Source organism: Balaenoptera physalus (genome assembly GCF_965194825.1).
Source record: "Balaenoptera physalus genome assembly, chromosome: 15".
Taxonomy (NCBI): Eukaryota; Metazoa; Chordata; class Mammalia; order Artiodactyla; family Balaenopteridae; genus Balaenoptera; species Balaenoptera physalus.
The window spans coordinates 46,046,654-46,060,578 of NC_138894.1; the positions used below are offsets into that span (position 1 = coordinate 46,046,654).

The 13,925-nt window shown below is 35.3% G+C and overlaps 1 protein-coding gene and 1 long non-coding RNA gene across 14 annotated transcripts in view; one reads left to right on the top strand and one right to left on the bottom strand.

Annotated features, from left to right (window-relative positions):
* Positions 1-13,925, top strand: part of USP34 (ubiquitin specific peptidase 34) — a 231,515-nt gene that overhangs the window by 74,248 nt on the left and 143,342 nt on the right. For all 13 annotated transcript variants that reach the window (XR_014253950.1, XM_082426527.1, XM_082426526.1 and 10 more), the window contains exons 9-10: positions 4,310-4,391; positions 4,479-4,571. Coding sequence is in view for 12 of the 13 variants with exons in the window: in XM_082426527.1 (XP_082282653.1) it covers positions 4,310-4,391; positions 4,479-4,571 (175 nt within the window). In the remaining variant the exon portion in view is untranslated. The remainder of the gene's footprint in view (positions 1-4,309; positions 4,392-4,478; positions 4,572-13,925) is intronic.
* Positions 1-13,925, bottom strand: part of LOC309643713 — a 129,826-nt gene that overhangs the window by 60,813 nt on the left and 55,088 nt on the right. The gene's annotated exons all lie outside the window — the stretch shown is intronic.

A 13,925-nucleotide genomic window follows, 5' to 3' on the forward strand; every position in this document is an offset into this window, starting at 1 on the left:
TTTTCTGTTGCTCTTTGGCTTTTAAGAGTTTGACTATGATGTCTCTGGGTGTTGATATCCTTGTGTTTATCTTAGTTGGCACTTGTTGTGATTCTTGGATGTGTAGATGAACATTTTTCATCAAATTTGGGATGTTTGACCATAGTTTCTTCAAATTTTCTTTGTGCTCCCCTTACTCCTTCTGGGAGTCCCAGTTTATACATGTTTCCAGATCCCTGAATGGTTGTTATTGATAACGTCCAATTTTATGCTTGCTCAGTTATAGTTACAGTTCTCAGCTGTTACAAAAGTCCCTGAGTCTCCTTCCAGTGTTTTTCAAGAAACTGAAAGAATGGGATTTATTTTTTTGAATTATTTTTACTTGTTGAATTGTCTTTTTGTATGTGAAAAATCATAGAGTTGATTCATGGATCATAGCTTCTGTTGGGCTACTCAGAAATAGGTAAAATATACCACTAGTAGTTTTATTTTAATGTTTTACCCTTTTAGGCCATATATCTAATTCATAGCTTCTTTTTTTAAATCTTTAGAATAATTTTAAAATTAAATATAATTCTTCTATGGATAAACAAGAAAAGAAATAGTTCAGTCCTTTCAGTTTTTCTGTGTATAATTTACATAGCTGAAAAAACTTGGGGTCTTTTCACTGCTCATCCTCTTTTGAAACTGTTTGTCACTACTTTTTTCATTAGCTGTTCTTCTGTAGTAGCCATTTAAAATTTTTTTAAAGAATTGCTCTGAAAGGGCCTGTATCAATTAAATAAATTGAATCAACAGTTAATGACCTTCCAAAACAAAGTACCAGGACCAGATGGGTTTATTGGTAAATTTTTTTTTTTAATCGATTAATTTATTTATTTATGGCTGTGTTGGGTCTTCGTTTCTGTGCGAGGGCTTTCTCTAGTTGTGGCAAGCGGAGGCCACTCTTCATCGCGGTGTGCGGGCCTCTCACTATCGCAGCCTCTCTTGTTACAGAGCACAGGCTCCAGATGCGCAGGCTCAGTAGTTGTGGCTCACGGGCCTAGTTGCTCCGCGGCATGTGGGATCTTCCCAGACCAGGGCTCGAACCTGTGTCCCCTGCATTGGCAGGCAGATTCTCAACCACTGCGCCACCGGGGAAGCCCTCATTGGTAAATTGAACCAAATATTTAAGGAAGAAATTATACCAATTCTCTATAGTCTTTTTCAGAAGATAGCAGAGGGAAGCCTTACTCATTGAGGTCAGCATTACCCTAATACCAAAACCAGACAAAGGCATTACAAGAGAACGATAGACCAGTACTTCCCATGAACATACATATAAAAATCCTCATAAAATATTAGCAGATTGAATCCAGCAAGGTATAAAAAGAAATGTACACCACAACCAAGTGAGATTTAGCTCAGGTATTCAAGGCTGGTTCAGCATTTCAAGATCAATTAATGTAAAGTCAAAATTTTGACAAGGTCAAATTTTATCGTTCATGATAAAAAAAACTCTCAGTAAACTAGGCATAGAGAGGAACTTCATCAGCATGATAAAGAACATCTACAAAACCTCCTACAGCTAACATCATACTTAATGATGTGAAGGTCAAAGCTTTTCCACTAAGGTCAGGAACAAGGAAAGGGTGTCCCCTCTCACCACTGCTTTTCAGCATTGTACTGGAAAGTCCTACCTGATGCAATAAGACAAGAAAAGGAAATAAAAGATATATAGATTCAGAAGGCAGAAGTAAAACTGTCTTTGATCACAGATGACCTGATCATCTATGTAGAAAATCTGAAAGAATTGACAGTCTCATGGAACTAATGAGCATTTATAGCAGGATTGCAGGATACAAAATTAATAATCAAAAGTCAGTCACTTTCCTATATATCAGCAGTGAACAAGTAGAATTTGACATTTAAAATACAATACCATTTACATTAGCACCACAAAAAATGAAATACTTAGGTATAAATCTAACAATATGAAAAAGTCTATATGAGGAAAATAAGAAAACTCTGATGAAAGATAGCAAAGAAGAGCTAAATAAATGGAGAGATATTCCATGTCTATGGATAGGAAGACTTAAAATTGTAAAGGTATCAGTTCTTTCCAACTTGATCTATAGATTCATTGCAGTCTCAGTCAAAATCCAAGTAAGTTATTTTGTGGATCTCGACAAACTGATTCTAACATTTGTTTAAACAGAGAGGCAAAAGACCCAGAATAGCCAACACAGTTTTGAAAGGAAAAAACAAAGTTGGAGGACCGACATTACCCACCTTCAAGAGTTACTATAAAATTACAGTGATCAAGACAGTGCAGTATTGGTGAAAGAACAGACAAATAGGTCAATGGGACAGAATACAGTGCTCAGAAATAGGCCCATATAAATATAGTCAGCTGATATTTGACAAAGGAGCAAAGACAGTAGTACAAAGCAGCAGAGATAGGGTTTTCAACAAATGGTGCTGAAACAATTGGACAACCACATGGGGGAAAAAAAATCTAGACACATCTCACACCCTTCACAAAAATTAATTCAAAATGGACCACACACCTAAACATAGGATGCAAAACTATAAAACTCCTAAAAGATAACATAGGAAAAAATCTAGATGACCTTGGGTATGGTGGTAACCTTTTGAGTTCAACACCATGATCCGTGAATTGGTAAGCTGGACTTCTTTAAAATTAAAAACTTCTGCTCTGCGAAAGGCAGTGTCAAGAGAATGAGAAGACAGCCATAGACAGGGGAAAATACTTGTAAAAGACACATCTGTTAAAGGACTGTTATCCAAAATACACAAAGAACTCTTAAAAATTTAACAGTAAGAAAATGAACAATCTGATTAAAAAATACACTGACTTTAGCAGACACTTCACCAAAGAAGACATACAGATGGCAAATGAGCACATGCAAAGATGCTCCTCTTTCATCAGGGAAATGCAAATCAAAACAACGGTGAGATTCCATTACATGCCTATTGGAATGGTCAAAATCCAGAACACTGATAACACCAAATGCTGACAAGGATGTGGAGCAACAGGAACTCTCATTCACCGCTGGTGGGAATGCAAGAAGGTACAGCCACTTCGGAAGACAGTTTCATAGTTTCTTAGAAAACTCAGCGTACTCTTACCATATGATCCAGCAGTCATGTTCCCTGGCATTTATCCAAAGGAGTTGAAAACATGTCCACACAAAAACCTGCACACGGGTGATGATAGCAACTTTATTCATAATTGCTCAAACCTGGAAGGAACCAATGGGCTAATGACAAATGAAACAAAATGGATAAATCTTAATGCTGAGTGAAAGAATCTAAATTTTATAAAAGAGTACATCCTGTATCTTTTTTTTACATGAAGTTCTAGAAAATGAAAACTATGTAATAACAAAGCAGATCATTGGTTGTCTGGGCAGTGGGTTGTGGGAGCTGAGAAAAAGAGGGATTAAAAAGGGGCATAAAGAAACTTTTTGGGTTGATGTGTTTGTTATCTTGGCAGTGCTGATGGATTCATAGATGTATATTTAAGTTGAAATTCATCGAACTATATAGTTTAAATATGTTCAGTTTACTATATTTCATACATATCTCAAAGCTGTAAAAGACAAATTAACTGATAAACTTACACTACCTTATTGGTAACATAATCGTTTAATTTTCTGTGGCAGTGATTTATTACTCTAAAAGAATTGATAGCTCTTTTTTAAAAATGAAGGATAATCTACAGCTGTTCAAAAATAAAAAGTTTACTTTTTGAAATGAAGGATGAGTTGTTCCTAAGTGTAACCAAGTGTTCTGAACAGTCAGTTGATAACTTTAGGGATCACATTAGCAGAACCTTCGTTAATATCAGGCAGGAAGGAGACTTGCCATTTGGCTTGGAGATTCTTCTTTTTTTCTTCCCCCACCCTTTTGGTAACCTACTTTTCTGATGTTATCTTACCATAGAGGACATATGGGGAAACCTTCCCTGAATGCCTCAGTGCCTACTATGGAGATTAAAAATGGGACGGCAAGGTTTTGAGTAAGAATATACATCACTTTTTAGGTGTTACCCTTGGTATTCTCACCTGTGTACCTGGTGTTAGTTATCCTAACTTTTCAGATTTTTTTTTTGCTTGTTTATAAATTAAGGTAGTATTACCATTTTTTGTATTTCTGTTTCAGTTATTCTTAATAGTACTATTAACAGTTAATTGTATATCATCACTTCTTTATAATTGGTATGTGAACAGTTTTAGATTTTCACCTGAGTCTGCTTTTAGACATGGGAAAGAATGATACTAATATTTTTTTAAATGTATTAACTATTTTTATTATTTGACTTTAGGTCCATTGCAAAAGAACTTGCAGACTGGCTTATAAGCAACAATGTGGTAGAGCATATATTTGGACCAAATTTACATATTGAGGTTTGTGGACTAATATGTGACTTATCTGCTCTATTAAGAGAGAAGAATGCTTTTAAAAATTAACTGTAATAAGTTTTTCTTTTCCAGATTATCAAACAGTGCCAAGTGATTTTGAATTTTTTGGCAGCGGAAGGGCGACTGAGTACTCAGCATATTGACTGCATTTGGGCTGCAGCACAGGTAATATCAACAGCTTAACATAAGTGCTTCTTTATTATACGTTCCGTTCTAAGTTCTTTACTCCCCTGTAAGGTACGTTCTATTATTATCCTCATTTTGTCGCTAAAGAAACCACGCCATGGGAAAAGTTGGGGATCAAATCTATGAAATCTGGCTTCAGAGTCCATGTCTTATCTTACTATACTACTGGTACAATCGAAGGAAATGAGAGTCAGTCAGTTAGAGGTTCTTGGTTTATTAAGAGACATTTTCCTATTATTTTAACTTATACAATCAATGCTTCTGTCCTGAACATTATATTCATATGTTTCTTTTCTATTATACTATTTTCTTCTTTAATTTAATTTTTTGAATAGGCACATATCCATATGGTTCAAATTTCAAAAAGTAGATACAAAAGGATATGCTATACATTTTCCCCCTCCTACCTATGTCTCCCGTGCATGCAGTTCCTAACCTCTCAGGTGCATCATAGATTTTCTATATAAATTGCCAATTGTAAACATTTCTCTTTCCCTGTCCTCTTTTCCACAGATGTATCATACTAAACGGATTTGGCTTTTTTTCACTAACAGTTTATCCTGGAGATAATTATTCCATATCAATATATAAAACACTTTTTTTTCTTTTTTAGGACTGCATAGTGTTTCATTATATGCATGAACCATAATTTATTTAACCAGTTCCTGTTCATAGGCACTATTTTTTCCAATCCTTTTTATTATAAACAATGCTACAATAAGTAACTTACAATAGTCAGCTAATCCATATGCAAAACTATTATGTAGGATAAATTCCTACTTATAAGTAGTATTGTCAGGTTAAAGCTTACGTGTGGTTTACTTGTGGTAGCTAATGGCGTGATAGTGCCACTTTCGCCTTATTCTCCTCAATAAACTTTCTTTTTAACATCTTTATTGGAGTATAATTGCTTTACAACATTGTGTTAGTTTATGCTGAATAACAGAGTGAATCAGCTATATGTATATATATATCCCCATATCCCCTTCCTCTTGCGTCTCCCTCCCACCCTCCCTATCCCATCCCTCTAGGTGGTCACAAAGCACCGAGCTGATCTCCCTGTGCGATGCAGCTGCTTCCCACTAGCTATCTATTTTATATTTGGTAGTGTATATATGTCAGTGCTGTCTCACTTCGTCCCAGCTTACCCTTACCCCTTCCCCGTGTCCTCAAGTCCATTCTCTACGTCTGCGTCTTTATTCCTGTCCTGCCCCTAGGTTCGTGAGAAACATTTTTTTTTTATAGATTCCATACATATGTGTTAGCATATGGTACTTGTTTTTCTCGTTCTGCCTTACTTCACTCTGTATGACACACTCCAGGTCCATCCAGCTCTCTACAAATAACTCAATTTTGTTTCTTTTTAAGGCTGAGTGTAATATTCCATTGTATATATGTGCCACATCTTCTTTATCCATTCATCTGTCGGTGGACACTTAGGTTGCTTCCATGTCCTGGCTATTGTAAATAGAGCTGCAGTGAGCATTGTGGTACATGACTCTTTTTGAATTATGTTTTTCTCAGGGTATATGCCCAATAGTGGGATTGCTGGGTCATATGGTAGTTATATTTTTAGTTTTTTAAGGAACCTCCATACTGTTCTCCATAGTTGCTATATCAATTTACATTCCCACCAACAGTGGAAGAGGGTTCCCTTTTCTCCAAACCCTCTCCAGCAGTTATTGTTTGTAGATTTTTTGATGGTGGCCATTCTGACCGGTGTGAGGTGATACCTCATTGTAGTTTTGATTTGCATTTCTCTAATGATTAGTGATGTTGAGCATCCTTTCATGTGTTTGTTGGCAATCTGTATATCTTCTTTGGAGAAATGTCTGTTTAGGTCATTTGCCCATTTTTGGATTGGGTTGTTTTTTTGATATTAAGCTGCATGAACTGTTTATATATTTTGGAGATTAATCCTTTGTCAGTTGCTTCGTTTGCAAATATTTTCTCCCATTCTGAGGGTTGTCTTTTCGTCTTGTTTATGTTTTCCTTTGCTGTGCAAAAGCTTTTAAGTTTCATTAGGTCCCATTTGTTTATTTTTGTTTTTATTTCCCTTTCTCTAGGAGGTGGGTCAAAAAGGATCTTGCTGTGATTTATGTCATAGAGTGTTCTGCCTATGTTTTCCTCTAGGAGTTATATAGTTTCTGGACTTACATTTAGGTCTTCAATCCATTTTGAGTTTAATTTTGTATACAGTGTTAGGGAGTGTTCTGATTTCATTCTTTTACATGTAGCTGCCCAGCTTTCCCACCACCACTTACTGAAGAGGCTGTCTTTTCTCCATTGTATAGTCTTGCCTCCTTTAACAAAGGTAAGGTTATCATACGTGCATGGGTTTATCTCGGGGCTTTCTGTCCTGTTCCATTGATCTTTATTTCTCTGTTTGTGCCAGTACCATACTGTCTTGATTACTGTAGCTTTGTAGTATAGCTACAAAGTCTGAAGTCTGAAGTCAGGGAGCCTGATTCCTCTAGCTCTGTTTTTCTTAAGATTGCTTTGGCTATTCAGGGTCTGTTGTGTTTCCATACAAATTGCGAAATTTTTTGTTCTAGTTCTGTGAAAGATGCCATTGGTAGTATGATAGGGATTGCACTGAATCTGTAGATTGCTTTGGGTAGTATAGTCATTTTCACAATGTTGATTCTTCCAATCCAAGAACATGGTATATCTCTCCATCTGTTTGTATCATCTTTAATTTCTTTCATCAGTGTCTTATAGTTTTCTGCATACAGGTCTTTTGTCTCCTTAGGTAGGTTTATTCCAAGTTATTTTATTCTTTTTGTTGCAGTGGTAAGTGTTTCCTTAATTTCTCTTTCAGATTTTTCATCATTATTGTATAGGAATGCAAGAGATTGCTGTGCATTAATTCTGTATCCTGCTACTTTACCAAATTCATTGCTTAGCTCTAGTAGTTTTCTGGTAGCATCTTTAGGACTCTCTATGTATAGTATCATGTCATCTGCAAACAGTGACAGTTTTACTTCTTCTTTTCCGATTTGGATTCCTTTTATTTCTTCTCTGATTGCTGTGGCTAAAACTTCGAAAACTATGTTGAATAATAGTGGTGAGCATGGGCAACTTTGTCTTGTTCCTGATCTTAGAGGAAATGGTTTCAGTTTTTCACCATTGAGAGCAATGTTGGCTGTGGGTTTGGAATATATGGCCTTTATTATGCTGAGGTAGGTTCCCTCTATGCCTACTTTCTGGAGAGTTTTTTTTATCATAAATGGGTGAATTTTGTTGAAAGCTTTTTCTGCATCTATTGAGATTATCGTATGGTTTTTATTCTTCAGTTTGTTAATATGGTGTATCACATTGATTGATTTGCGTATATTGAAGAATCCTTCCATTCCTGGGATAAACCCCACTTGATCATGGTGTATGATCCTTTTAATGTGCTGTTGGATTCTGTTTGCTAGTAGTTTGTTGAGGATTTTTGCATCTATGTTCATCAGTGATATTGGCCTTTCGTTTTCTTTTTTTGTAACATCTTTGTCTGGTTTTGGTATCAGGGTGTTAGCTCTTAACGTTTGATAGAATTCACCTGTGAAGCCATCTGGTCCAGGGCTTTTTGTTTGTTGGAAGATTTTTTTTCACAGTTTCAATTTCAGTGCTTGTGATTGGTCTGTTTATATTTTCGATTTCTTCCTGGTTCAGTCTTGGAAGGTTGTGCTTGTCTAAGAATTTGTCCATTTCTTCCAGGTTGTCCATTTTATTGGCATATAGTTGCTTGTAGAAATCTCTCATGATCCTTTGTATTTCTGCAGTGTCAGTTGTTACTTCTCCTTTTTCATTTCTAATTCTGTTGATTTGAGTCTTCTCCCTTTTTTTCTTGACGAGTCTGGCTAATGGTTTATCAATTTTATCTTCTCAAAGAACCAGCTTTTGGTTTTATTGATCTTTGTTATTGTTTCCTCCATTTCTTTTTCATTTATTTCTGATCTGATCTTTATGATTTCTTTCCTTCTGCTAACTTTGGGGTTTTTTTGTTCTTCTTTCTCTAATTTAGGTGTAAGTTTAGGTTGTTTATTTGAGATGTTTCTTGTTTCTTGAGGTAGGATTGTATTGCTATAAACTTCCCTCTTAGAACTGCTTTTGCTGCATCCCAAAGGTTTTGGGTTGTCTTGAGGTTTTGGGTCGTCTTGTTTTCATTGTTATTTGTTTCTAGGTATTTTTTGATTTCCTCTTAGATTTCCTCAGTGATCTCTTGGTTATTTAGTAGTGTATTGTATAGCCTCTATGTGTTTGTATTTTTTATAGTTTTTTCCAGTAATTGATATCTAGTCTCATAGCTTTGTGGTTGGAAAAGATACTTGATATGATTTCAGTTTTCTTAAATTTACCAAGGCTTGATTTGTGACTGAAGATATGATCTGTCCTGGAGAATGTTCCATGAGCACTTGAGAAGAAAGTACATTCTGTTGTTTTTGGATGGAATGTCCTGTTAATATCAGTTAAGTCCATCTTGTTTAATGTGTCATTTAAAGCTTGTGTTTCCTTATTTATTTTCATTTTGGATGATCTGTCCATTGGTGAAAGTGGGGTGTTAAAGTCCCCTATTATGATTGTGTTACTGATGATTTCCCCTTTTATGGCTGTTAGCATTTGCCTTATGTATTGAGGTGCTCCTATGTTGGGTGCATAAATATTTACAATTGTTATATCTTCTTGGATTGATCCCTTGATCACTATGTAGTATCCTTCTTTGTCTCTTGTAATAATCCTTATTTTAAAGTCAATTTTGTCTGATATGAGAATTGCTACTCCAACTTTCTTTTGATTTCCATTTGCACGGAATATCTTTTTCCATCACCTCACTTTCAGTCTGTATGTGTCCCTAGGTCTGAAGTGGGTCTCTTGTAGACAGCATATATACGGGTCTTGTTTTTGTATCCATTCAGCCAGTCTGTGTCTTGGTTGGAGCGTTTAATCCATTTACATTTAAGGTAATTATCGATATGTATGTTCCTGTTACCATTTTCTTAATTGTTTTGGGTTTGTTTTTGTAGGTCTTTTCCTTCTCTTGTGTTTTCTGCCTAGAGAAGTTCCTTTAGCATCTGTTGTAGAGCTGGTTTAGTGGTGCTGAATTCTCTTAACTTTCAGTTGTCTGTAAAGGTTTTAATTTCTCCACCAAATCTGAATGAGATCCTTGCTGGGTAGAGTAATCTTGGTTGTAGGTTTTTCCCTTTCATCACTTTAAATATGTCCTGCCACTCCCTTCTGGCTTGCAGAGTTTCTGCTGAAAGATCAGCTGTTAGCCTTATGGGGATTCCCTTGTATGTTATTTGTTGCTTTTCCCTCGCTGCTTTTAATATTTTTTCTTTGTAATTAATTTTTGATAGTTTGATTAATATGTGTCTTGGCATGTTTCTCCTTGGATTTATCCTGTATGGGACTCTGCTTCCTGGACTTGATTGACTATTTCCTTTCCTATGTTAGGGAAGTTTTTAACTAAAATCTCTTCAAATATTTTCTCAGACCCTTTCTTTTCCTCTTCTTCTTCTGGCACCCCTATAATTTGAATGTTGGTGCGTTTAATGTTGTCCTAGAGGTCTCTGAGACTGTCCTCAATTCTTCTCATTCTTTTTTATTCTGCTCTGCAGTAGTTATTTCCACTATTTTATCTTCCAGGTCACTTATCTGTTCTTTTGCCTCAGTTATTCTGCCAGTGATTCCTTCTAGAAAATTTTTAATTTAATTTATTGTGTTGTTCATCATTGTTTGTTTGCTCTTTAGTTCTTCTGGGTCCTCGTTAAACGTTTCTTGTATTTTCTCCATTGTATTTACGAGATTTTTGATCATCTTTACTGTCATTACTCTGAATCCTTTTTCAGGTAGACTGCCTATTTCCTCTTCATTTGTTTGGTCTGGTGGGTTTTTACCTTGCTCCTTCATCTGCTGCATATTTCTCTGTCTTCTCATTTTGCTTAACTTTCTGTGTTTGGGGTCTCCTTTTAACAGGCTGCAGGTTCGTAGTTCCTGTTGTTTTTGGTGTCTGCCCCCAGTGGGTGAGGTTGGTTCAGTGGCTTGTGTAGGCTTCATGGTGGAGGGGACTGGTGCCTGTGTTTTGGTGGGTGGGGCTGGATCTTGTCTTTCTGGTGGGCAGGGCTGCATCCGTTGGTGTGTTTTGGGTTGTCTGTGAACTTAGTATGATTTTAGGCAGCCTCTCTGCTAATGGGTGGGGTTGTGTTCCTGTCTTGCTAGTTGTTTGGCATGGGGCATCAAGCACTGGAGCTTGCTGGCCGTTGGGTGGAGCTGGGTTTTAGCGTTGAGATGAAGATCTCTGGGAGAGCTCTCGCCGATTGATGTTACGTAGGGCTGGGGTGTCTCTGGTGGTCCAGTGTCCTGAACTTGTCTCTCCCACCTCAGAGGCTCAGGCCTGACACCAGACTGGAGCACCAAGACCCTGTCAGCCACACGGCTTGTGGAAGGGGACCAGAGCCAGCTGGAGGGGAGAGTCCTGCAGAGAAGTGAACAGGCTGCTAGATCTTTTTTTTTTTTCTTTTTTTTTAAAAATCATGTTCTTAAACTTCTTTTTATTTGCTAAACTGATGGGTGAAAAGTGTTTTCATTGATATTTTAAATTTGGATTTCTTTTGTATGAATCAGGTTGAAAATCTTGTGCTTAACCACCCTTTTTGTTTCGTCTTCTGGTGATGTTTATATTCTTTGCCATTTATCAGTTGCTTTACTTATTTTCTTTTTTTGTAGGAGATCTTTATATATCAGTGAAATCAGACTTTTGTTTGTGTTGTGAGTTATGCCTACATTCTGCTTTGATGTATTCTTGCTGTTTTAGTTAAGGTGGTTTTTGCAGTTGAGTTTCAAGTTTGTGGTTTCGCACTTGTGGTTGAATTTTTCATGACCTGTGGCTTTTGTGTTATGGTTTGAAATGCATTTCAAGATTACAAGAAAATTCCCCTTTAGTTCTTTTCTGTACATTTTGTTTCAATTTTATATTTTAATCTTCAGTAGGAATTTATCATGGTTCAAAGGGTCATGTACATATCCAACATTTTCCCCCCATTTTTTGGTTATATAGTTGTCCCCATTCCATTTGTTTAGTAATTTTTCTTCTCACTGATTTGAGATACCAGTTTTATCTTGACTGGGTCAATTTCTGGACTTTGTAGACTGACCTATTGGTATATCTAGTCATGATCTATATATCAGAGATTGGTAAACTTATGACCTGTGGGCTGGCCACTTGATTTTGTAAATGGTTTTTTTGCAACTTAGCCTTGCCTATTCTTTTTCATATTTTTGTCTGTGGCTGCTTCCACACTGCAGTGGCAGAGTACAGTATTTGTAACAGAGACCATATCACCTGTAATCTTAAAATATTTACTCTCTGGCCCATCAAGAAGACATTTACTAGTCCTTGGTTTTATACTAATGTATTTTCTTTTTCCCCCTTTTGTCTATGTAATATTTCTTATTATCTGGCAAGGCTGATCCTTTCTCCTTATATTTTTTTAAAAGAATCTTTATGTCTCTTATTTTTCGATGTGAATTTTAGCATTGATTATTCTTTAAAAATATTGTTGTTTTTACTGTTATAATGATTATTTTGAGAGGTGAAGTTGTCTTCCTATCCAAAACACGATATGCCATTTGTTTCATTTTGTTTCATTTAGCATTTCAGAGTTATTTGTGTATAGATTTTATTTCATGTTAAGCTTATTCTTAAGGATTTTAATTTTATTTATTATTGCTATTAAAATAGCCATTTCTCCCCTTATATTACTTGCTTTCGTCCATTATACTTTATTTTTTCCATATACTTAATGATCACTGCATATATACTTTTTATATACTTAAGCATTTTCAAATTTTTGATTTTTAATAATTGTATGCCTTGAGACCTTATATTGGTTGTGGTAATTTTTCAATATAGTTTTTTTAACTTCTCATATTTAATATTGTCTATTTATACATGATTATCATTTTAACACATTAATGAAGCAGTTCATATTTCAGAGTAATCCTAAAATACTTAGGAAATTCTCTTTCATAACTTTCAGAAAATGTTCTTTTTAGTAGATTTTTAAATTTTATTTTGTTCATAGCAAGGCAAGCAAAATATGAGAACAGTGATATGGTAAGTAATATAGAATAAATAACTAGGAATAGTGAAGCACTGTTTATTGAAGCTGAAATTCATCAAATTTATAATTAATAATACGGTGTATTAAAACTTTTAGTGTTTTACCCTAGCAAGCGTTTCAAGTAACCTAATAAGGAAATGATTTAAAAATTCTGACATAATCTGTGATACAGTCTGAAACAACTTAAAATATTTGTAAAAGTTAGTTTAACAAGATTAAGTAAGTATATTTTAAAGGTTATTTTATTTGGGCTTTTCTGTGTTTTGTTACTGCTTTACTTTTGAATATACTACAGATTTAGAATTATCAGGAATTTTTACATTTTGAGATCTTTTTATTTGAGCACCAACTGTAACTGGCTTCCAAGTGTCCAGAGTTGGTTGGTTTCATACAGTCTTGCCTTAGTTTTTTTTCCTTCCCTCTGGAGTAAGTTTTTGAGGTCACTTTGCTCACTTGATACACACACTTAACCCAGTAATAATTGGATTGGCTGCTGGTTTTTTCATTGTTTGTGTCACAACTCTTATATTGGAATCCAAGGAGAAAAAAGACAAAGGTGATAAACGGGAAATTGATTGGAAAAAAAAAAGTGGTTTATAAATATTTGAAAAATGCTTATCTTTGATTATAATTAAACGTAAGTTCAGCTAACATAATAGCATTTTCATGTATTGGGTAATTCTCATTATGTTTAACAATACACTGTATTGACCACAGTGTGCTATAGCTTTAGGAGAACAATATAGCAGTTCTCTTTCTGGTAATTTATCCTCTAGATACATGTACATGAAGATGTTTGATACAACATTAACTACACTAGTAGATCACGAATGTCTGTCACTGTAGGGCTAGTTAAATAAGTTTTGGGACATCTGTTTAATAGAATGTTCTGTGGCCACGAGAAGGACTGAAGTTGCTGTATTATGCTCATGTGGAACAACCTCCAAGAAATATTTTTATTAAACACTATTTATTAAATATCTATTATTTTATCTAAAATAGTAGTTATTTTATTAAAACAGCAAGTACACAGTGTATTCTTTCACTGCATATTAAAACAGTTATAAAAAGGGGATGTACATACACGTATATGTACTCTTTGTACTTGTGACTGTATGAACTATTTTGGAAAAACAGACAAGAAAATTTCACAGGTTTGCTTTTGGGGAAGTGACCTGAGATAGGTGGGAGACTTTTATTGTCTACGTTTATGTAGACTGTG